This window comes from Brassica rapa, unplaced genomic scaffold (genome assembly GCF_000309985.2).
Source record: "Brassica rapa cultivar Chiifu-401-42 unplaced genomic scaffold, CAAS_Brap_v3.01 Scaffold0196, whole genome shotgun sequence".
In the NCBI taxonomy this organism is placed as follows: Eukaryota; Viridiplantae; Streptophyta; class Magnoliopsida; order Brassicales; family Brassicaceae; genus Brassica; species Brassica rapa.
Genome location: NW_022610140.1, coordinates 1 through 25,810, shown reverse-complemented (window position 1 = coordinate 25,810; position 25,810 = coordinate 1). Strand labels below are relative to the sequence as shown.

The window sequence follows — 25,810 nt, the reverse complement described above, 5'->3', positions numbered from 1 at the left end:
TAGTTTAAAATTTGTTTTCATTGGTTTAAGGTAGTAAAGATTAATCGTTGTTAGATAATATAATTTTGTTATTTAAAAAAAAATCTTTATAATTTTAAAATTTAACATCGACAAATAATTAACATATGGAGGTATAATATTACAACATTAAATTATATCTATTTAATTTATACTATCTATAAATCAAATGAATCATCTATTGTTTAAATCCAATTATTCATAGCCTATTAAAAAATTTTGGTATGTCTAAAATTTAAATGATAAGCTTCGAGATTAAATATAACATGACTTTTTAGGAATATGTCTATTAGATCTATTTTAAAAAAAAATCACACATGAACCAAAGTTATGACTTCTGTTTTAATATATAAGATTATGATCATGTAGACAATCAAAACACCAATGTTGTCAAGAAGAAGATCTGTTTTGAGGCAAAACCCTTCCAGGGTTGCCAAAAGAGTTACCCATTAGACCACCATAAGAACGACTTTTCCTAATCTTAGTACACTTAAAGCAAGAACATCAATCGATGCATCGCGTCAAAAAAGCCATGAAAACCGTGCCACTAAATGAAGCTCCATTGAACTCTTGTAAGCAACTTTGTCTCTTGAATTTAGGCACTAATGGAGATGGTCTAAAAGATGGTCTAAAAGAGCAGCAACTTCGTCAGACAAGGAAGAACTCCTCATTGATTTATAGAAAAAAGTTGCCATCATACAAATCACATATATATATATTATATATATATATATATATATATATATATATATCCTATTTATCCAATTATCTCAAAAAAGAAGCTAGCAAACAAAAGCAATAAACATTAATACGCAAATTTAAATACTACGTTGATATCAGCAGTTAACATTATGAGTTACTTTTTGTGGGTTTAATATTATGAGTTACTTTTTGCATCCACAGACTCAAACTTTAATACGCAAACGACTCAAAGAAATTTTCTATATAAACGAGTTATATACTACGGTATTCAAGAACATCAACCGCAAGAGAAAAAAAAAACAGTTCTTTAGAAGTCTTATTACGACAATGTCTTTTCTTGGTCATTTACAAGTTCTTGTTTTTCTTTATGCTCTGCTTCTTTTCTCAGCAGAATCTCGCAAAACCCAACTATTTGATACAGAATCTAGCGCTGATGATGGTGGCCTGAACACGAAAACTACGGGGATAAGGTCTATTGATTTTTCGTGTATAAGAAGTTCTAACCATAAGAAGGAAAGAAAGTGGTCCCAGGGAGATTATATGAACTAAATCTATTGTTTCTTGCTTTCGCAGGTCGATGCGCGAGATATCCCTCTGTTATATCTCGAGACGAAGGTGAAGTCCTAATCTTTCAAGATTGAAACATAAACGAAAGATGTGTCTGTTTTTGATGTTTCACTATATATTTATCTCTCAGATTCAAAACGCTCCTGTGGGGTCACCTCAAAGACAAGAAGCTCAGAAGAATCTGCTTGAGGAAATAAATCACAGGAAACAAATCGATCAGAACATTATAGAGATTCTTAGACTTTCACTCAAAAAAACCGATGTCTTAGATCTCTTAACTTCCACAAGAACAACAGGACAACCTGTTGTAGATGATTGGGACTGCTACAAGACTCTGGTAACAACCCCTTATCAATTATTGTTACTTGTGTTCCACTTAAAGACCCTTAAAACAAATATATACTGAATAAAACATCACAGGTTAAAAGTTTCAAGAATCAATGTGGAGCAAAGATGGAATACGATATGAAGTATGCAGGAGCACTTGCCAATATCTGCAATATGGGAGTGGATGTGAAGAAAAGTGTTGCAGCTATTGAAGAAGCTTGTGCCCATTAAATTATATGCAAAAAATAATATTGTGATCGCCTTATAAATATATGAAAGTTATTGCATAACATTTGATTGTGTGGAGATGGTTGATGCCTATTTTACTTGATAACGCGAAAGTCTTGGTCTTAAATTGGATTCATAGTATAATAACCTCGTACCAATTCTAGTTTCAAGAATTCACGCGAAAGTCTTGGTCTTAAATTGGAGAATGAGTAAGTGATCGGATAAGGCTCGGCGGCACTCGAGTCAACATCTCGTATTCACGTGTTATGCTTTACGGTTTACAGTTCTACAACCTTGAACGGAGCAGCTGATTAAATCCTCATATATACTGGTGAACGGACAAACCGCCAGTCCCAAAATATCGGTTACGACTTTTGCTGCAGACCAAAAAACCCAAAGGATAAACCCTGAAGTTTAAATTTTTTGTTGCCATAAATGTTACGTAACATTCATTTTTGCAGAGAATGTTCAGTCGAAGCTAGAATTTGATCAGTACTTCCATTGATTGAGTGTTTTTTTTTCATTTTTAATGGATTAAATTAAGAATGATTATGTTATTTTACTATTATATGGTTTTATCCACCCATATTGTTATTAAAATGTTTTGCAAAATAAATAATAATATATCTCATCGGTCATTTGATAAATTTTGTGATTGTCATTTATCATTCTACATAATTTAAGTATAATATTTTATTTTATATTTGAATTAAAAAAATTAAATTATTATTATCGTTAATATAATTAATTTTATATAATTTTAGTTTTTGCTTATCAATCAAAGCTAAATTAATTTTAGTCTCTAATTATATTTTATGATAATTATAATTGAATTAATTAATTTTCTGCAATAAAATTTTCAAAGATTCTGAAAGTTTTTATTAGAGTTTATAGTGATTGAACCGGTGGTATGTTAAGTAAACCGGTATAGAAAGGAGTATAAATACATGTATACGGTGTAAAATACAGATAAGAGAATACAATACATTTTCTTTCGATCGTAACAAACTCTCTCTTCCTCACTGGAGCTCGTATTGTAATATGGTATTGCAAAGGGCTACACACAGTTGGAGGGCTTAGACTACTTGGATACATTCTCGCCTGTTGCTAAGATTGGCACTCTATGTCTTCTTCTGAGTGTTGCCGCAGCTAAAAATTGGTCCATTTCGCAGTTGGATATCAACAATGCCTTCCTCAACGGTGACCTTGATGAAGAAATTTACATGCGTCTCCCTGAAGGTTATGAAGAAATCACTGGCAAGAAGTGTCCTCCCAACTCGGTGTGTAAGCTTCATAAGTCTCTATATGGTCTTAAGCAAGCTTCCCGTCAGTGGAATCAGAAGCTGTCTAGTGTAATTCTCGGTGATGGGTTTACTCAAACGCATTCTGATCATTCCCTCTTCATCAGATATGTCGACCACGTCTTCTTGGCTGTTCTTGTCTATGTTGATGATATTCTAAACCGCCAACCTCCAAATACCGGTTACGACTTGCTGCACACCAAGAAAACCAAAGCATAAACAATAAAGCTCAAATTTTGCAGAATGTCCACAGTCATAAATAATCTGAAATGCTTTTTTTTAATATCTAAATCATAATCTGAATTTTTTTTCTTTCTTTTATTTAAACTATAATTGTGTGTTTAGTGGGTCTTTACCTGGAGATATGACAAAAGCTGTTCTTCTCCACTTGAAACAATAAGGTCTGCATACTCCACACTTGTTATATTTCCACAAAAATGAAAAGGCTAGATATTCTTACAAAAAACAAAAAGACTAGAAAGAAGACATTCTTTAACCCGAATGGATTTTATATGTATTTACTATATCATAGATATTGCTACTTTAACCACCAGGACACAAGATTCTTGGTACTGTATATGTCACACGGCTTAAAATAATATAGAGTCAGCAGGCTTCGAACAATAATATTAGGCAACATTCTTCGAACAATTAATCAATCAAAGGACGCAAGATCTTTTATATATGTTGCTTCTCTGTTTCTCCAAGCAAAAGTTTGCCTGAATTCAGTTACAAAAAAAAAAAAAAATTTGCTTGAATTATATAACAACCATGTGTACTCATCTTACGATCCACTGTTTCTCTGTCTCTCTTTGTGCATCTGAATTTCCTTGTGAAGAAATTATCGGCTAAAAATCAAGATATATCGTATAAAAACCTTATGTAGATCACAACAATTACGATTACGATTACGATTTCAATACGTTATAGTTATTCTTAAAATATCATAAGAGTGTGTGACTTTGTTTTAATTGTTCAGTAAGCTATTGATCAAATGAAAAATGGATCTTAAAACATCTACTAGCAACATTTGCAACCAAAAATCTGAGAAACTCTTCTTTGCAACGAGTAATCAGCTTGCATTGCAAGGTCCATCTCCATGTCCTCGCCCGTGACAGTTGTAATGAGAAGAATAAAAGCAGCTCCAATGAAAATATACTAAAAAATATCTAAGACTTAAAATGTAACTAAAATAAATGAAAATTTTAAATTTAAATCAAAAGCTTAACAACTGTTCCTCTGCACCCATCTTATTAGAACCTCATGAGAACCCTTGGCAAATGACACAGGTCATTTTATAATTGACCAATTTTTTGTCAATAAAATAAAATCACCTACTCTTTATACTTTATATGATATTAAAAATATTTTTATATATTTTATAAATCTTAAAATAAAATATCTATCTAACAAGATTCATTATTCATAGTTTAAATTGAAATGATTGAAGTTTAATATAATAGTATATTAAGTTTTTAATTAATGTAATAGTACTAAAACTAAAAAAAATTATATTAAGATTCCATATGTTAAAAAAATTATATAGATTTATTTTAGTTTAAGATAAGTTTATATTATTGACATACTTAGTGAGTATCTCACCAATAAGATTGCTCTAACAGCTCTTGTGTTCCACCAATGCTGACTGAACCATCCTTCAAGAACACCGTAATGGTGAGTCACATCTTCTTCTTTTTTTCAGCCAACACATTACCTTCAACAACAACCAGAGAAGAGTAAGCTTCAACAAAGTAGCAGCAGATTATTTATTAGACTAGAATATGATTTTAAATACCAACTAGATCTCGATCCGCCAACCCGCGCGGGTTTTTGTTTTCATTTATTTTTATATAAATATTTTATTTTTAATTTAAAATTGGTATATATTATAATATATATGTGTCTATCAATTTTTAAAACATAATAAGTTTACGGTGTATTTTTTCATTGAATAGATTGTTTCAAACTTTCACATGTATTTGTATCTTCTTCTATATATATATTTTCGGATTATTATTTCATTGTTAAAATCGTAACTATATATACACATTAGTAAAATATTGTTTTATTGTCATATTCAAAGATATTGTAACATTTCACAAATTTAGAAAGTTTCTAAAAAATTAAACTTTTCGCTTCATAGATTTATATTATCGAGTAAATAATTAAACATTTAATTTTTGTTTAATTTTTAAAATAAACTATATAGTTTAAAATTTGTTTTCATTGGTTTAAGGTAGTAAAGATTAATCGTTGTTAGATAATATAATTTTGTTATTAAAAAAATCTTTATAATTTTAAAAGTTAACATCGACAAATAATTAACATATGGAGGTATAATATTACAACATTAAATTATATCTATTCAATTTATACTATCTATAAATCAAATGAATCATCTATTGTTTAAATCCAATTATTCATAGCCTATTAAAAAATTTGGTATGCCTAAAATTTAAATGATAAGCTTAGAGATTAAATGTAACATGACTTTTTAGGAATATGTCTATTAGGTCCATTTTAAAAAAATCACACATGAACCAAGGTTATGACTTCTGTTTTAATATATAAGATTATGATCATGTAGACAATCAAAACACCAATGTTGTCAAAAGAAGATCTGTTTTGAGGCAAAACCCTTCCAGGGTTGCCAAAAGAGTTACCCATTAGACCACCATAAGAACGACTTTTCCTAATCTTAGTACACTTAAAGCAAGACATCAATCGATGCATCGGTCAAAAAACCATGAAAACCGTGCCACTAAATGAAGCTCCATTGAACTCATTGTAAGCAACTTTGTCTCCTTGAAATTTAGGCACTAATGGAGATGGTCTAACAGATGGTCTAAAAGAGCAGCAACTTCGTCAGACAAGGAAGAACTCCTCATTGATTTATAGGAAAAAAGTTGCCATCATACAAATCAATTTATATATATATATATATCCTATTTATCCAATTATCTCAAAAAAGAAGCTAGCAAACAAAAGCAATAACATTAATACGCAAATTTAAATACTACGTTGACATCAGCAGTTAACATTATGAGTTACTTTTTGTGGGTTTAATATTATGAGTTACTTTTTGCATCCACAGACTCAAACTTTAATACGCAAACGACTCAAAGAAATTTTCTATATAAACGAGTTATATACTACGGTATTCAAGAACATCAACCGCAAGAGAAAAAAAAAACAGTTCTTTAGAAGTCTTATTACGACAATGTCTTTTCTTGGTCATTTACAAGTTCTTGTTTTTCTTTATGCTCTGCTTCTTTTCTCAGCAGAATCTCGCAAAACCCAACTATTTGATACAGAATCTAGCGCTGATGATGGTGCTGAACACGAAAACTACGGGGATAAGGTCTATTGATTTTTCGTGTATAAGAAGTTCTAACCATAAGAAGGAAAGAAAGTGGTCCCAGGGAGATTATATGAACTAAATCTATTGTTTCTTTGCTTTCGCAGGTCGATGCGCGAGATATCCCTCTGTTATATCTCGAGACGAAGGTGAAGTCCTAATCTTTCAAGATTGAAACATAAACGAAAGATGTGTCTGTTTTTGATGTTTCACTATATATTTATCTCTCAGATTCAAAACGCTCCTGTGGGGTCACCTCAAAGACAAGAAGCTCAGAAGAATCTGCTTGAGGAAATAAATCACAGGAAACAAATCGATCAGAACATTATAGAGATTCTTAGACTTTCACTCAAAAAAACCGATGTCTTAGATCTCTTAACTTCCACAAGAACAACAGGACAACCTGTTGTAGATGATTGGGACTGCTACAAGACTCTGGTAACAACCCCTTATCAATTATTGTTACTTGTGTTCCACTTAAAGACCCTTAAAACAAATATATACTGAATAAAACATCACAGGTTAAAAGTTTCAAGAATCAATGTGGAGCAAAGATGGAATACGATATGAAGTATGCAGGAGCACTTGCCAATATCTGCAATATGGGAGTGGATGTGAAGAAAAGTGTTGCAGCTATTGAAGAAGCTTGTGCCCATTAAATTATATGCAAAAAATAATATTGTGATCGCCTTATAAATATGAAAGTTATTGCATAACATTTGATTGTGTGGAGATGGTTGATGCCTATTTTACTTGATAACGCGAAAGTCTTGGTCTTAAATTGGATTCATAGTATAATAACCTCGTACCAATTCTAGTTTCAAGAATTCACGCGAAAGTCTTGGTCTTAAATTGGAGAATGAGTAAGTGATCGGATAAGGCTCGGCGGCACTCGAGTCAACATCTCGTATTCACGTGTTATGCTTTACGGTTTACAGTTCTACAACCTTGAACCGGAGCAGCTGATTAAATCCTCATATATACTGGTGAACGGGACAAACCGCCAGTCCCAAAATATCGGTTACGACTTTTGCTGCAGACCAAAAAACCCAAAGGATAAACCCTGAAGTTTAAATTTTTTGTTGCCATAAATGTTACGTAACATTCATTTTTGCAGAGAATGTTCAGTCGAAGCTAGAATTTGATCAGTACTTCCATTGAGTGTTTTTTTTTTCATTTTTAATGGATTAAATTAAGAATGATTATGTTATTTTACTATTATATGGTTTTATCCACCCATATTGTTATTAAAATGTTTTGCAAAATAAATAATAATATATCTCATCGGTCATTTGATAAATTTTGTGATTGTCATTTATCATTCTACATAATTTAAGTATAATATTTTATTTTATATTTGAATTAAAAAATTAAATTATTATTATCGTTAATATAATTAATTTTATATAATTTTAGTTTTTGCTTATCAATCAAAGCTAAATTAATTTTAGTCTCTAATTATATTTTATGATAATTATAATTGAATTAATTAATTTTCTGCAATAAAATTTTCAAAGATTCTGAAAAGTTTTTATTAGAGTTTATAGTGATTGAACCGGTGGTATGTTAAGTAAACCGGTATAGAAAGGAGTATAAATACATGTATACGGTGTAAAATACAGATAAGAGAATACAATACATTTTCTTTCGATCGTAACAAACTCTCTCTTCCTCACTGGAGCTCGTATTGTAATATGGTATTGCAAAGGGCTACACACAGTTGGAGGGCTTAGACTACTTGGATACATTCTCGCCTGTTGCTAAGATTGGCACTCTATGTCTTCTTCTGAGTGTTGCCGCAGCTAAAAATTGGTCCATTTCGCAGTTGGATATCAACAATGCCTTCCTCAACGGTGACCTTGATGAAGAAATTTACATGCGTCTCCCTGAAGGTTATGAAGAAATCACTGGCAAGAAGTGTCCTCCCAACTCGGTGTGTAAGCTTCATAAGTCTCTATATGGTCTTAAGCAAGCTTCCCGTCAGTGGAATCAGAAGCTGTCTAGTGTAATTCTCGGTGATGGGTTTACTCAAACGCATTCTGATCATTCCCTCTTCATCAGATATGTCGACCACGTCTTCTTGGCTGTTCTTGTCTATGTTGATGATATTCTAAACCGCCAACCTCCAAATACCGGTTACGACTTGCTGCACACCAAGAAAACCAAAGCATAAACAATAAAGCTCAAATTTTGCAGAATGTCCACAGTCATAAATAATCTGAAATGCTTTTTTTTAATATCTAAATCATAATCTGAATTTTTTTTCTTTCTTTTATATTTAAACTATAATTGTGTGTTTAGTGGGTCTTTACCTGGAGATATGACAAAAGCTGTTCTTCTCCACTTGAAACAATAAGGTCTGCATACTCCACACTTGTTATATTTCCACAAAAATGAAAAGGCTAGATATTCTTACAAAAAACAAAAAGACTAGAAAGAAGACATTCTTTAACCCGAATGGATTTTATATGTATTTACTATATCATAGATATTGCTACTTTAACCACCAGGACACAAGATTCTTGGTACTGTATATGTCACACGGCTTAAAATAATATAGAGTCAGCAGGCTTCGAACAATAATATTAGGCAACATTCTTCGAACAATTAATCAATCAAAGGACGCAAGATCTTTTATATATGTTGCTTCTCTGTTTCTCCAAGCAAAAGTTTGCCTGAATTCAGTTACAAAAAAAAAAAAAATTTGCTTGAATTATATAACAACCATGTGTACTCATCTTACGATCCACTGTTTCTCTGTCTCTCTTTGTGCATCTGAATTTCCTTGTGAAGAAATTATCGGCTAAAAATCAAGATATATCGTATAAAAACCTTATGTAGATCACAACAATTACGATTACGATTACGATTTCAATACGTTATAGTTATTCTTAAAATATCATAAGAGTGTGTGACTTTGTTTTAATTGTTCAGTAAGCTATTGATCAAATGAAAAATGGATCTTAAAACATCTACTAGCAACATTTGCAACCAAAAATCTGAGAAACTCTTCTTTGCAACGAGTAATCAGCTTGCATTGCAAGGTCCATCTCCATGTCCTCGCCCGTGACAGTTGTAATGAGAAGAATAAAAGCAGCTCCAATGAAAATATACTAAAAAATATCTAAGACTTAAAATGTAACTAAAATAAATGAAAATTTTAAATTTAAATCAAAAGCTTAACAACTGTTCCTCTGCACCCATCTTATTAGAACCTCATGAGAACCCTTGGCAAATGACACAGGTCATTTTATAATTGACCAAATTTTTTGTCAATAAAATAAAATCACCTACTCTTTATACTTTATATGATATTAAAAATATTTTTATATATTTTTATAAATCTTAAAATAAAATATCTATCTAACAAGATTCATTATTCATAGTTTAAATTGAAATGATTGAAGTTTAATATAATAGTATATTAAGTTTTTAATTAATGTAATAGTAAACTAAAAAAATTATATTAAGATTCCATATGTTAAAAAAATTATATAGATTTATTTTAGTTTAAGATAAGTTTATATTATTGACATACTTAGTGAGTATCTCACCAATAAGATTGCTCTAACAGCTCTTGTGTTCCACCAATGCTGACTGAACCATCCTTCAAGAACACCGTAATGGTGAGTCACATCTTCTTCTTTTTTTCAGCCAACACATTACCTTCAACAACAACCAGAGAAGAGTAAGCTTCAACAAAGTAGCAGCAGATTATTTATTAGACTAGAATATGATTTTAAATACCAACTAGATCTCGATCCGCGCAACCGCGCGGGTTTTTGTTTTCATTTATTTTTATATAAATATTTTATTTTTAATTTAAAATTGGTATATATTATAATATATATGTGTCTATCAATTTTTAAAACATAATAAGTTTACGGTGTATTTTTTTCATTGAATAGATTGTTTCAAACTTTCACATGTATTTGTATCTTCTTCTATATATATATTTTCGGATTATTATTTCATTGTTAAAATCGTAACTATATATAAACATTAGTAAAATATTGTTTTATTGTCATATTCAAAGATATTGTAACATTTCACAAATTTAGAAAGTTTCTTAAAAATTAAACTTTTCGCTTCATAGATTTATATTATCGAGTAAATAATTAAACATTTAATTTTTGTTTAATTTTTAAAATAAACTATATAGTTTAAAATTTGTTTTCATTGGTTTAAGGTAGTAAAGATTAATCGTTGTTAGATAATATAATTTTGTTATTTAAAAAAAATCATTATAATTTTAAAAGTTAACCTCGACAAATAATTAACATATGGAGGTATAATATTACAACATTAAATTATATCTATTTAATTTATATTATCTATAAATCAAATGAATCATCTATTGTTTAAATCCAATTATTCATAGCCTATTAAAAAATTTTGGTATGCCTAAAATTTAAATGATAAGCTTCGAGATTAAATGTAACATGACTTTTTAGGAATATGTCTATTAGGTCTATTTAAAAAAAAAATCACACATGAACCAAGGTTATGACTTCTGTTTTAATATATAAGATTATGATCATGTAGACAATCAAAACACCAATGTTGTCAAGAAGAAGATCTGTTTTGAGGCAAAACCCTTCCAGGGTTGCCAAAAGAGTTACCCATTAGACCACCATAAGAACGACTTTTCCTAATCTTAGTACACTTAAAGCAAGACATCAATCGATGCATCGGTCAAAAAAGCCATGAAAACCGTGCCACTAAATGAAGCTCCATTGAACTCATTGTAAGCAACTTTGTCTCCTTGAAATTTAGGCACTAATGGAGATGGTCTAACAGATGGTCTAAAAGAGCAGCAACTTCGTCAGACAAGGAAGAACTCCTCATTGATTTATAGGAAAAAAGTTGCCATCATACAAATCAATTTATATATATATATATATATCCTATTTATCCAATTATCTCAAAAAAGAAGCTAGCAAACAAAAGCAATAACATTAATACGCAAATTTAAATACTACGTTGACATCAGCAGTTAACATTATGAGTTACTTTTTGTGGGTTTAATAATATGAGTTACTTTTTGCATCCACAGACTCAAACTTTAATACGCAAACGACTCAAAGAAATTTTCTATATAAACGAGTTATATACTACGGTATTCAAGAACATCAACCGCAAGAGAAAAAAAAACAGTTCTTTAGAAGTCTTATTACGACAATGTCTTTTCTTGGTCATTTACAAGTTCTTGTTTTTCTTTATGCTCTGCTTCTTTTCTCAGCAGAATCTCGCAAAACCCAACTATTTGATACAGAATCTAGCGCTGATGATGGTGCTGAACACGAAAACTACGGGGATAAGGTCTATTGATTTTTCGTGTATAAGAAGTTCTAACCATAAGAAGGAAAGAAAGTGGTCCCAGGGAGATTATATGAACTAAATCTATTGTTTCTTTGCTTTCGCAGGTCGATGCGCGAGATATCCCTCTGTTATATCTCGAGACGAAGGTGAAGTCCTAATCTTTCAAGATTGAAACATAAACGAAAGATGTGTCTGTTTTTGATGTTTCACTATATATTTATCTCTCAGATTCAAAACGCTCCTGTGGGGTCACCTCAAAGACAAGAAGCTCAGAAGAATCTGCTTGAGGAAATAAATCACAGGAAACAAATCGATCAGAACATTATAGAGATTCTTAGACTTTCACTCAAAAAAACCGATGTCTTAGATCTCTTAACTTCCACAAGAACAACAGGACAACCTGTTGTAGATGATTGGGACTGCTACAAGACTCTGGTAACAACCCCTTATCAATTATTGTTACTTGTGTTCCACTTAAAGACCCTTAAAACAAATATATACTGAATAAAACATCACAGGTTAAAAGTTTCAAGAATCAATGTGGAGCAAAGATGGAATACGATATGAAGTATGCAGGAGCACTTGCCAATATCTGCAATATGGGAGTGGATGTGAAGAAAAGTGTTGCAGCTATTGAAGAAGCTTGTGCCCATTAAATTATATGCAAAAAATAATATTGTGATCGCCTTATAAATATGAAAGTTATTGCATAACATTTGATTGTGTGGAGATGGTTGATGCCTATTTTACTTGATAACGCGAAAGTCTTGGTCTTAAATTGGATTCATAGTATAATAACCTCGTACCAATTCTAGTTTCAAGAATTCACGCGAAAGTCTTGGTCTTAAATTGGAGAATGAGTAAGTGATCGGATAAGGCTCGGCGGCACTCGAGTCAACATCTCGTATTCACGTGTTATGCTTTACGGTTTACAGTTCTACAACCTTGAACCGGAGCAGCTGATTAAATCCTCATATATACTGGTGAACGGGACAAACCGCCAGTCCCAAAATATCGGTTACGACTTTTGCTGCAGACCAAAAAACCCAAAGGATAAACCCTGAAGTTTAAATTTTTTGTTGCCATAAATGTTACGTAACATTCATTTTTGCAGAGAATGTTCAGTCGAAGCTAGAATTTGATCAGTACTTCCATTGAGTGTTTTTTTTTTCATTTTTAATGGATTAAATTAAGAATGATTATGTTATTTTACTATTATATGGTTTTATCCACCCATATTGTTATTAAAATGTTTTGCAAAATAAATAATAATATATCTCATCGGTCATTTGATAAATTTTGTGATTGTCATTTATCATTCTACATAATTTAAGTATAATATTTTATTTTATATTTGAATTAAAAAATTAAATTATTATTATCGTTAATATAATTAATTTTATATAATTTTAGTTTTTGCTTATCAATCAAAGCTAAATTAATTTTAGTCTCTAATTATATTTTATGATAATTATAATTGAATTAATTAATTTTCTGCAATAAAATTTTCAAAGATTCTGAAAAGTTTTTATTAGAGTTTATAGTGATTGAACCGGTGGTATGTTAAGTAAACCGGTATAGAAAGGAGTATAAATACATGTATACGGTGTAAAATACAGATAAGAGAATACAATACATTTTCTTTCGATCGTAACAAACTCTCTCTTCCTCACTGGAGCTCGTATTGTAATATGGTATTGCAAAGGGCTACACACAGTTGGAGGGCTTAGACTACTTGGATACATTCTCGCCTGTTGCTAAGATTGGCACTCTATGTCTTCTCTGAGTGTTGCCGCAGCTAAAAATTGGTCCATTTCGCAGTTGGATATCAACAATGCCTTCCTCAACGGTGACCTTGATGAAGAAATTTACATGCGTCTCCCTGAAGGTTATGAAGAAATCACTGGCAAGAAGTGTCCTCCCAACTCGGTGTGTAAGCTTCATAAGTCTCTATATGGTCTTAAGCAAGCTTCCCGTCAGTGGAATCAGAAGCTGTCTAGTGTAATTCTCGGTGATGGGTTTACTCAAACGCATTCTGATCATTCCCTCTTCATCAGATATGTCGACCACGTCTTCTTGGCTGTTCTTGTCTATGTTGATGATATTCTAAACCGCCAACCTCCAAATACCGGTTACGACTTGCTGCACACCAAGAAAACCAAAGCATAAACAATAAAGCTCAAATTTTGCAGAATGTCCACAGTCATAAATAATCTGAAATGCTTTTTTTTAATATCTAAATCATAATCTGAATTTTTTTCTTTCTTTTATATTTAAACTATAATTGTGTGTTTAGTGGGTCTTTACCTGGAGATATGACAAAGGCTGTTCTTCTCCACTTGAAACAATAAGGTATGCATACTCCACACTTGTTATATTTCCACAAAAATGAAAAGGCTAGATATTCTTACAAAAAACAAAAAGACTAGAAAGAAGACATTCTTTAACCCGAATGGATTTTATATGTATTTACTATATCATAGATATTGCTACTTTAACCACCAGGACACAAGATTCTTGGTACTGTATATATCACACGGCTTAAAATAATATAGAGTCAGCAGGCTTCGAACAATAATATTAGGCAACATTCGTCGAACAATTAATCAATCAAAGGACGCAAGATCTTTTATATATGTTGCTTCTCTGTTTCTCCAAGCAAAAGTTTGCCTGAATTCAGTTACAAAAAAAAAAAATTGTGCTTGAATTATATAACAACCATGTGTACTCATCTTACGATCCACTGTTTCTCTGTCTCTCTTTGTGCATCTGAATTTCCTTGTGAAGAAATTATCGGCTAAAAATCAAGATATATCGTATAAAAACCTTATGTAGATCACAACAATTACGATTACGATTACGATTTCAATACGTTATAGTTATTCTTAAAATATCATAAGAGTGTGTGACTTTGTTTTAATTGTTCAGTAAGCTATTGATCAAATGAAAAATGGATCTTAAAACATCTACTAGCAACATTTGCAACCAAAAATCTGAGAAACTCTTCTTTGCAACGAGTAATCAGCTTGCATTGCAAGGTCCATCTCCATGTCCTCGCCCGTGACAGTTGTAATGAGAATAATAAAAGCAGCTCCAATGAAAATATACTTAAAAGTATCTAAGACTTAAAATGTAACTAAAATAAATGAAAATTTTAAATTTAAATCAAAAGCTTAACAACTGTTCCTCTGCACCCATCTTATTAGAACCTCATGAGAACCCTTGGCAAATGACACAGGTCATTTTATAATTGACCAAATTTTTTGTCAATAAAATAAAATCACCTACTCTTTATACTTTATATGATATTAAAAATATTTTTATATATTTTTATAAATCTTAAAATAAAATATCTATCTAACAAGATTCATTATTCATAGTTTAAATTGAAATGATTGAAGTTTAATATAATAGTATATTAAGTTTTTAATTAATGTAATAGTAAACTAAAAAAAATTATATTAAGATTCCATATGTTAAAAAAATTATATAGATTTATTTTAGTTTAAGATAAGTTTATATTATTGACATACTTAGTGAGTATCTCACCAATAAGATTGCTCTAACAGCTCTTGTGTTCCACCAATGCTGACTGAAACATCCTTCAAGAACATCGTAATGGTGAGTCACATCTTCTTCTTTTTTTCAGCCAACACATTACCTTCAACAACAACCAGAGAAGAGTAAGCTTCAACAAAGTAGCAGCAGATTATTTATTAGACTAGAATATGATTTTAAATACCAACTAGATCTCGATCCGCGCAACCGCGCGGGTTTTTGTTTTCATTTATTTTTATATAAATATTTTATTTTTAATTTAAAATTGGTATATATTATAACATATATGTGTCTATCAATTTTTAAAACATAATAAGTTTACGGTGTATTTTTTTCATTGAATAGATTGTTTCAAACTTTCACATGTATTTGTATCTTCTTCTATATATATATTTTCGGATTATTATTTCATTGTTAAAATCGTAACTATATATAAACATTAGTAAAATATTGTTTTATTGTCATATTCAAAGATATTGTAACATTTCACAAATTTAGAAAGTTTCTTAAAAATTAAACTTTTCGCTTCATAGATTTATATTATCGAGTAAATAATTAAACATTTAATTTTTGTTTAATTTTTAAAATAAACTATATAGTTTAAAATTTGTTTTCATTGGTTTAAGGTAGTAAAGATTAATCGTTGTTAGATAATATAATTTTGTTATTAAAAAAAAATCTTTATAATTTTAAAAGTTAACATCGACAAATAATTAACATATGGAGGTATAATATTACAACATTAAATTATATCTATTTAATTTATACTATCTATAAATCAAATGAATCATCTATTGTTTAAATCCAATTATTCATAGCCTATTAAAAAATTTTGGTATGCCTAAAATTTAAATGATAAGCTTAGAGATTAAATGTAACATGACTTTTTAGGAATATGTCTATTAGGTCCATTTTAAAAAAAAAATCACACATGAACCAAGGTTATGACTTCTGTTTTAATATATAAGATTATGATCATGTAGACAATCAAAACACCAATGTTGTCAAGAAGAAGATCTGTTTTGAGGCAAAACCCTTCGAGGGTTGCCAAAAGAGTTACCCATTAGACCACCATAAGAACGACTTTTCCTAATCTTAGTACACTTAAAGCAAGACATCAATCGATGCATCGGTCAAAAAAGCCATGAAAACCGTGCCACTAAATGAAGCTCCATTGAACTCATTGTAAGCAACTTTGTCTCCTTGAAATTTAGACACTAATGGAAATGGTCTAACAGATGGTCTAAAAGAGCAGCAACTTCGTCAGACAAGGAAGAACTCCTCATTGATTTATAGGAAAAAAGTTGCCATCATACAAATCAATTTATATATCTTATAACATAAAGAAGAGTGTGATTCTCTTCTGAGAGAAACACGTCATCAAATAGCTTACTCTGAGCATGACACGTGTATCATTCAACCAACACTTTGCGTTTCATTTAAATTGGTCAGTGATACATGTGGGCCTTTGTTTATTGTTGGGCTTTATGTTGTGTTTACTACAACCCAAGCCGATAAACAGCAGATCCATGTGTTTCGAAACACATCGTTTGTAAATTTAGGGTCGAACGAGATCCTGGCACAACCTGAGTTCTACTATCGTTGTTTATCTTCCTAACAATCCGAAAAGCGACCAGTTACAGATTCATCTTCTTAAAGTCCTTAAATCTATCACTTATGCAAGGCGGTGGAACTGCGACTATAAAAACGTAAGCTTACCTCCTCTCATAACCATTTTCTCAATCTCTTCAAACAACGAAGTAAACTTATTTTCTCTCCTCTCTCCTGTTCCCCGATTCGAGTGTTGTAACTCCACCATTAAATTTCTCCTGCTGATTAAGAAGCTGTTCTGGGTGGAGTCTCGGAGGTTCCGGGTAAGAAGAATCAAAAACTTCCAAACAGTAAGATTTGATCTCTATGATTTGTGTGCACACCTAGCTTAGGGTTGTTCTTAATTTTGTTTATGTTCACTCTTGGTTTTGGTCCATTGTAATTGAAAAAAACAATTTGATTATGTTCTTCACACTTCGTTGTCTGAACCTTGGCACTTGAATCGTTTTAGGTCTGAGAAAAAATCACACCTTTATAAACACAGATTTTTGAAACATTTATTTTATATTTCTGAAACATGAAAGAATTACGTATATATAGGTTGTCAAGAAAGATGAAAGATGTGAAAGTGATTGAATTGGTGGGGGATGAGGATTGGTCTCCTCCACCGCCAAACGTTAGCTCCAGTAAAAACAAAGAGTCTGGTGCAAATTCAACCATTAAATCACTGAGGTAGTTTTTATATGTATGTGCTTCCCATGTTTTCTCTTAGAAAAGGGGGTTAGATTACATCATGTTGCAGTTCTAGAATATTGATGTCATCAGAACTATTAGCAGTGGTCTTGGCCAGGGTTACTATGGCCGGCAGGTAACAAGGACAGGTCCGTATACACTATATAGCGTACACATAATACGAGATGTGAAAAATGAATTGGTACAGGTTATATAATAAACTTTGGGTGGTCAATTTATTTCTGTTAGGTTGATGGTATGGTAGCAATTAGAAAAGTTTCCTGACATAAACCATGGGATGGAGAAAACAGGAACGCTTACAGTGGACATGAAGAAGCTGTTCAGTTGAGGTTTCTACTAAAGCAACTTCATACGAAGAGTTTCTAATTTGCTTTAAGTGTGTTTTATCATTTTCTTTTCCTAGGTGAATTCCTAAACAACTTCATATAAAGAGTTTTATATATGAACTTGCTGCAACCGGAAATTTTGTTTCTCTTTTATACGTCAATTTTTTTAATAATACCATAAGAAGTCATGTGCTAATTTTTCATATATAAACTTTTAATAATACCACTCAGTTCAGCAACAATATGAAGCATACATTCAATTTTGAAATGAAACTTCAAGTCAAGAAGTTAAAGATCGTTTCTTTTTCAAAAAAAACAAACAAAGAAAAAAATATGGAGTCCATGACAATATTAACATCTAAGAAAATCTGCATAATTAAAATCTTTGAAGGACAATATAAAACAAAACAATCATGATAATTGTTGGATACATAACATTTCAACCATGACGATCTTCTATAGCAAAATTATTTCTCATACATACAAATTAAGAAAATCCTTATACCTATGAGGATAGTCACTGTATACATAAGACAAGGATAAGATGAGTTAGTAGAATCAAAGTCTTGCTTGACAATAACATAAATCCTTTATTGCTCATGTTTGACCCGTGTGTTTTGCTGCAGACCAGATACTATTTAGGAAGGCTAATCTAGCAATAGAATGAGGGAAAATGTGCTATTATAGATCCCAACGGGTGCGAGAAGAGTACATTACTGAAGCTAATTATGAGTTTAGAGAGGCCAATAAAGGTGAAATTATTCTTGGAGAGCACAATGTAGTGCCAACTGAATTATTTTGTGAAACTGAGTTATCTTACAAGCTAGGATATCTATATAAATAAAAGAAAATTCTCTATTTTGTTAGAGAGACAACTCATCAAAAGATTAACCCAACAAACTATAACATTTTGTTCACATTTTCCACCTTATTATTTTACTCAGATATATTAACACATTGTTTCAATTTAACCAAATTTTCATTACACTTTTTTTGTATGATATATCATCTACATATATCGTTTGAAACTCTACAAAGTACTAATGTTGGACATATCATGATTTATGCATTTAGTTTTTCTTTGTACATTTATATTTGAAATACTATATTTTTTTAAAAAAATGAATGAATATTCTAAAATATTCAAAATTAAATTTATTTAAAAACAAATGGTAAAAGTGATAGAATGAAATAGTAAAAACTAATTTAGTTTCAATTGATAATAGACTAAAGTTATTTAAAAATTTCATCATACTATAAAATATATTTATATTATATTGTTCATTTGCTTACCCGCCCGTAGGGCGGGTTGCCTACTAGTATATATATATATCCTATTTATCCAATTATCTCAAAAAAGAAGCTAGCAAACAAAAGCAATAACATTAATACGCAAATTTAAATACTACGTTGACATCAGCAGTTAACATTATGAGTTACTTTTTGTGGGTTTAATAATATGAGTTACTTTTTCCATCCACAGACTCAAACTTTAATACGCAAACGACTCAAAGAAATTTTCTATATAAACGAGTTATATACTACGGTATTCAAGAACATCAACCGCAAGAGAAAAAAAAAAACAGTTCTTTAGAAGTCTTATTACGACAATGTCTTTTCTTGGTCATTTACAAGTTCTTGTTTTTCTTTATGCTCTGCTTCTTTTCTCAGCAGAATCTCGCAAAACCCAACTATTTGATACAGAATCTAGCGCTGATGATGGTGCTGAACACGAAAACTACGGGGATAAGGTCTATTGATTTTTCGTGTATAAGAAGTTCTAACCATAAGAAGGAAAGAAAGTGGTCCCAGGGAGATTATATGAACTAAATCTATTGTTTCTTTGCTTTCGCAGGTCGATGCGCGAGATATCCCTCTGTTATATCTCGAGACGAAGGTGAAGTCCTAATCTTTCAAGATTGAAACATAAACGAAAGATGTGTCTGTTTTTGATGTTTCACTATATATTTATCTCTCAGATTCAAAACGCTCCTGTGGGGTCACCTCAAAGACAAGAAGCTCAGAAGAATCTGCTTGAGGAAATAAATCACAGGAAAAAAATCGATCAGAACATTATAGAGATTCTTAGACTTTCACTCAAAAAAACCGATGTCTTAGATCTCTTAACTTCCACAAGAACAACAGGACAACCTGTTGTAGATGATTGGGACTGCTACAAGACTCTGGTAACAACCCCTTATCAATTATTGTTACTTGTGTTCCACTTAAAGACCCTTAAAACAAATATATACTGAATAAAACATCACAGGTTAAAAGTTTCAAGAATCAATGTGGAGCAAAGATGGAATACGATATGAAGTATGCAGGAGGACTTGCCAATATCTGCAATATGGGAGTGGATGTGAAGAAAAGTGTTGCAGCTATTGAAGAAGCTTGTGCCCATTAAATTATATGCAAAAAATAATATTGTGATCGCCTTATAAATATGAAAGTTATTGCATAACATTTGATTGTGTGGAGATGGTTGATGCCTATTTTACTTGATAACGCGAAAGTCTTGGTCTTAAATTGGATTCATAGTATAATAACCTCGTACCAATTCTAGTTTCAAGAATTCACGCGAAAGTCTTGGTCTTAAATTGGAGAATGAGTAAGTGATCGGATAAGGCTCGGCGGCACTCGAGTCAACATCTCGTATTCACGTGTTATGCTTTACGGTTTACAGTTCTACAACCTTGAACCGGAGCAGCTGATTAAATCCTCATATATACTGGTGAACGGGACAAACCGCCAGTCCCAAAATATCGGTTACGACTTTTGCTGCAGACCAAAAAACCCAAAGGATAAACCCTGAAGTTTAAATTTTTTGTTGCCATAAATGTTACGTAACATTCATTTTTGCAGAGAATGTTCAGTCGAAGCTAGAATTTGATCAGTACTTCCATTGAGTGTTTTTTTTTTCATTTTTAATGGATTAAATTAAGAATGATTATGTTATTTTACTATTATATGGTTTTATCCACCCATATTGTTATTAAAATGTTTTGCAAAATAAATAATAATATATCTCATCGGTCATTTGATAAATTTTGTGATTGTCATTTATCATTCTAAATAATTTAAGTATAATATTTTATTTTATATTTGAACTAAAAAAATTAAATTATTATTATCGTTAATATAATTAATTTTATATAATTTTAGTTTTTGCTTATCAATCAAAGCTAAATTAATTTTAGTCTCTAATTATATTTTATGATAATTATAATTGAATTAATTAATTTTCTGCAATTTTTATTTTCAAAGATTCTGAAAAGTTTTTATTAGAGTTTATAGTGATTGAACCGGTGGTATGTTAAGTAAACCGGTATAGAAAGGAGTATAAATACATGTATACGGTGTAAAATACATATAAGAGAATACAATACATTTTTTTCGATCGTAACAAACTCTCTCTTCCTCACTGGAGCTCGTATTGTAATATGGTTATTGCAAAGGGCTACACACAGTTGGAGGGCTTAGACTACTTGGATACATTCTCGCCTGTTGCTAAGATTGGCACTCTATGTCTTCTTCTGAGTGTTGCCGCAGCTAAAAATTGGTCCATTTCGCAGTTGGATATCAACAATGCCTTCCTCAACGGTGACTTTGATGAAGAAATTTACATGCGTCTCCCTGAAGGTTATGAAGAAATCACTGGCAAGAAGTGTCCTCCCAACTCGGTGTGTAAGCTTCATAAGTCTCTATATGGTCTTAAGCAAGCTTCCCGTCAGTGGAATCAGAAGCTGTCTAGTGTAATTCTCGGTGATGGGTTTACTCAAACGCATTCTGATCATTCCCTCTTCATCAGATATGTCGACCACGTCTTCTTGGCTGTTCTTGTCTATGTTGATGATATTCTAAACCGCCAACCTCCAAATACCGGTTACGACTTGCTGCACACCAAGAAAACCAAAGCATAAACAATAAAGCTCAAATTTTGCAGAATGTCCACAGTCATAAATAATCTGAAATGCTTTTTTTTAATATCTAAATCATAATCTGAATTTTTTTTCTTTCTTTTATATTTAAACTATAATTGTGTGTTTAGTGGGTCTTTACCTGGAGATATGACAAAAGCTGTTCTTCTCCACTTGAAACAATAAGGTCTGCATACTCCACACTTGTTATATTTCCACAAAAATGAAAAGGCTAGATATTCTTACAAAAAACAAAAAGACTAGAAAGAAGACATTCTTTAACCCGAATGGATTTTATATGTATTTACTATATCATAGATATTGCTACTTTAACCACCAGGACACAAGATTCATGGTACTGTATATGTCACACAGCTTATAATAATATAGAGTCAGCAGGCTTCGAACAATAATATTAGGCAACATTCTTCGAACAATTAATCAATCAAAGGACGCAAGATCTTTTATATATGTTGCTTCTCTGTTTCTCCAAGCAAAAGTTTGCCTGAATTCAGTTACAAAAAAAAAAAAATTTGCTTGAATTATATAACAACCATGTGTACTCATCTTACGATCCACTGTTTTTCTGTCTCTCTTTGTGCATCTGAATTTCCTTGTGAAGAAATTATCGGCTAAAAATCAAGATATATCGTATAAAAACCTTATGTAGATCACAACAATTACGATTACGATTACGATTTCAATACGTTATAGTTATTCTTAAAATATCATAAGAGTGTGTGACTTTGTTTTAATTGTTCAGTAAGCTATTGATCAAATGAAAAATGGATCTTAAAACATCTACTAGCAACATTTGCAACCAAAAATCTGAGAAACTCTTCTTTGCAACGAGTAATCAGCTTGCATTGCAAGGTCCATCTCCATGTCCTCGCCCGTGACAGTTGTAATGAGAAGAATAAAAGCAGCTCCAATGAAAATATACTAAAAAGTATCTAAGACTTAAAATGTAACTAAAATAAATGAAAATTTTAAATTTAAATCAAAAGCTTAACAACTGTTCCTCTGCACCCATCTTATTAGAACCTCATGAGAACCCTTGGCAAATGACACAGGTCATTTTATAATTGACCAAATTTTTTGTCAATAAAATAAAATCACCTACTCTTTATACTTTATATGATATTAAAAATATTTTTATATATTTTTATAAATCTTAAAATAAAATATCTATCTAACAAGATTCATTATTCATAGTTTAAATTGAAATGATTGAAGTTTAATATAATAGTATATTAAGTTTTTAATTAATGTAATAGTACTAAAACTAAAAAAAAATTATATTAAGATTCCATATGTTAAAAAATTATATAGATTTATTTTAGTTTAAGATAAGTTTATATTATTGACATACTTAGAGCATCTCCAAAAAGGAACTCTATTTTGAAGTTTCCAAAACTCTATATTTGAAGTTTCAATGTATTCTTCTCCAAAAGTAAAACTTCAAACCTAACTTCAAAATTATTTATATTTTACACTATAGTCTTTATATTTGTCATAGTTGATGTAAATTCATAAAACTTCTATAAATAACTAGTACATATATATAAATATTACAGAAATATTAATTAAAAAATCTTACACTAAAATATAAAATTATAAATAAAAGTACATAATTAAATATTAAACTGCAAGCAAATACTATATTATTCCATAAAATTATTTTCGTAATGCTCTCATATATGATCAACTAGTGCATTTCTTATACCCGCTGATAGTTTGATATCATCAAATGAAAAAATCCTTGATCTTTTAAACGAAAGTACAACAAGCAGGGAAAAAGGTCATGAGATTATTGAATTACGACTGCAAAATGAAGCAAAAAAATTAGCTTTTAAAGAAGTAAAAGAGGAAAATAAAATATTTCTAAAAAACTTAGCTTCTATCGATGATGTTAATACTCGTGAATACATTCGATCTGAACAAAAAATAATCGTACGAAAAAGGTGTAAAGAGCAACAACAAAAATCATCTTCGGTTACACAAAATTTGTTTGGACAATATTTTGGAGATTTGAGAGGTTTTGGAGCAAATTTACCAGATTATTAGTGTTGTTATAATATTTAAATTTTAGTAATAATTATGTTTTCATGTGTCTTTTTAATAAGTTTTTATTATGGTTTTTTGTAATATTCTTGCTGTTTAATTGTAGTTTTAAAATATTATAAATCTTGTTTTAAAATTTTTATTTAATTTCATGTGTAAAACTTAAATTTATAAAACAGATTTAAAATATTTATGAGATATATCAGTTTTAAGGATTAAAACAATAAACAAAAAAATATTTAAGAATTATAAATATGATCTATAATTGTAAGGACCAAAATGCAAATAAAAAGATGAAACTTCAAATTTGAAGTTTTGAAAAGTAAAACTCTATATTTGAAGTTTCACTCTTCAGAACTTCAAATTTGAAGTTTTGAAGTTTCTTTTTGGAGAGTAAAAAACTGTATATTTAGAGTTATAGAGTTTCTTTTGGAGATGCTCTTAGTGAGTATCTCACCAATAAGATTGCTCTAACAGCTCTTGTGTTCCACCAATGCTGACTGAACCATCCTTCAAGAACACCGTAATGGTGAGTCACATCTTCTTCTTTTTTTCAGCCAACACATTACCTTCAACAACAACCAGAGAAGAGTAAGCTTCAACAAAGTAGCAGCAGATTATTTATTAGACTAGAATATGATTTTAAATACCAACTAGATCTCGATCCGCGCAACCGCGCGGGTTTTTGTTTTCATTTATTTTTATATAAATATTTTATTTTTAATTTAAAATTGGTATATATTATAATATATATGTGTCTATCAATTTTTAAAACATAATAAGTTTACGGTGTATTTTTTCATAGAATAGATTGTTTCAAACTTTCACATGTATTTGTATCTTCTTCTATATATATATTTTCGGATTATTATTTCATTGTTAAAATCGTAACTATAATATAAACATTAGTAAAATATTGTTTATTATCATATTCAAAGATATTGTAACATTTCACAAATTTAGAAAGTTTCTTAAAAATTAAACTTTTCGCTTCATAGATTTATATTATCGAGTAAATAATTAAACATTTAATTTTTGTTTAATTTTTAAAATAAACTATATAGTTTAAAATTTGTTTTCATTGGTTTAAGGTAGTAAAGATTAATCGTGTTTAGATAATATAATTTTGTTATTTAAAAAAAAATCTTTGTAATTTTAAAATTTAACATCGACAAATAATTAACATATGGAGGTATAATATTACAACATTAAATATATCTATTTAATTTATACTATCTATAAATCAAATGAATCATCTATGTTTAAATCCAATTATTCATAGCCTATTAAAAAATTTTGGTATGGTCTAAAATTTAAATGATAAGCTTCGAGATTAAATATAACATGACTTTTTAGGAATATGTCTATTAGATCTATTTTAAAAAAATCACACATGACCAAGGTTATGACTTCTGTTTTAAATATATAAGTTATGATCATGTAGACAATCAAAACACCAAAGTTGTCAAGAAGAAGATCTGTTTTGAGGCAAAACCCTTCCAGGGTTGCCAAAAGAGTTACCCATTAGACCACCATAAGAACGACTTTTCCTAATCTTAGTACACTTAAAGCAAGACATCAATTGATGCATCGGTCAAAAAAGCCATGAAAACCGTGCCCTAAATGAAGCTCCATTGAACTCATTGTAAGCAACTTTGTCTCCTTGAAATTTTAGGCACTAATGGAGATGGTCTAACAGATGGTCTAAAAGAGCAGTCACTTCGTCAGACAAGGAAGAACTCCTCATTGATTTATAGGAAAAAAGTTGCCATCATACAAATCAATTTATATATATATATATATATATATATATAT

At 30.4% G+C, this 25,810-nt stretch overlaps 4 protein-coding genes across 16 annotated transcripts; all 4 read left to right on the top strand.

Annotated features, from left to right (window-relative positions):
• Positions 1 to 1,157: 1,157 nt before the first annotated feature.
• LOC117129841 (vacuolar-processing enzyme delta-isozyme-like) lies at positions 1,158 to 2,114 on the top strand (the record flags this gene model as incomplete). Its single annotated transcript, XM_033283066.1, has 4 exons — positions 1,158 to 1,190; positions 1,294 to 1,335; positions 1,418 to 1,624; positions 1,708 to 2,114. Coding segments are annotated over 4 exons (420 nt in total), but the record flags the coding sequence as incomplete, so codon positions are not given.
• A 3,800-nt stretch (positions 2,115 to 5,914) lies between these two features.
• Positions 5,915 to 7,427, top strand: LOC117129842 (vacuolar-processing enzyme delta-isozyme-like). Its single transcript, XM_033283067.1, has 4 exons — positions 5,915 to 6,504; positions 6,609 to 6,650; positions 6,733 to 6,939; positions 7,023 to 7,427. The coding sequence occupies exons 1-4, from the start codon at positions 6,214 to 6,216 to the stop codon at positions 7,158 to 7,160; spliced, it is 678 nt and encodes a 225-aa protein (XP_033138958.1). The 5' UTR covers positions 5,915 to 6,213; the 3' UTR covers positions 7,161 to 7,427.
• A 3,301-nt stretch (positions 7,428 to 10,728) lies between these two features.
• Positions 10,729 to 12,746, top strand: LOC117129843 (vacuolar-processing enzyme delta-isozyme-like). The gene is made up of 4 exons (XM_033283073.1): positions 10,729 to 11,823; positions 11,928 to 11,969; positions 12,052 to 12,258; positions 12,342 to 12,746. Exons 1-4 carry the CDS (start codon positions 11,683 to 11,685, stop codon positions 12,477 to 12,479), a joined length of 528 nt encoding a protein of 175 aa, XP_033138964.1. The 5' UTR covers positions 10,729 to 11,682; the 3' UTR covers positions 12,480 to 12,746.
• Positions 12,747 to 16,158: 3,412 nt separating this feature from the next.
• Positions 16,159 to 20,685, top strand: LOC103848656 (vacuolar-processing enzyme delta-isozyme-like). Of its 13 annotated transcripts, none has more exons than XM_033283070.1 (7): positions 16,173 to 17,090; positions 17,184 to 17,255; positions 17,533 to 17,664; positions 18,638 to 19,762; positions 19,867 to 19,908; positions 19,991 to 20,197; positions 20,281 to 20,685. In XM_033283070.1, the coding sequence occupies exons 4-7, from the start codon at positions 19,622 to 19,624 to the stop codon at positions 20,416 to 20,418; spliced, it is 528 nt and encodes a 175-aa protein (XP_033138961.1). In that variant the 5' UTR covers positions 16,173 to 17,090; positions 17,184 to 17,255; positions 17,533 to 17,664; positions 18,638 to 19,621; the 3' UTR covers positions 20,419 to 20,685. The 13 variants fall into 13 exon arrangements, 5 of the variants coding, with proteins under 5 accessions (XP_033138961.1, XP_033138962.1, XP_033138960.1 ...); XM_033283071.1 differs by having other exon boundaries at positions 17,184 to 17,282; XM_033283069.1 differs by having other exon boundaries at positions 16,173 to 17,255.
• Positions 20,686 to 25,810: the final 5,125 nt, after the last annotated feature.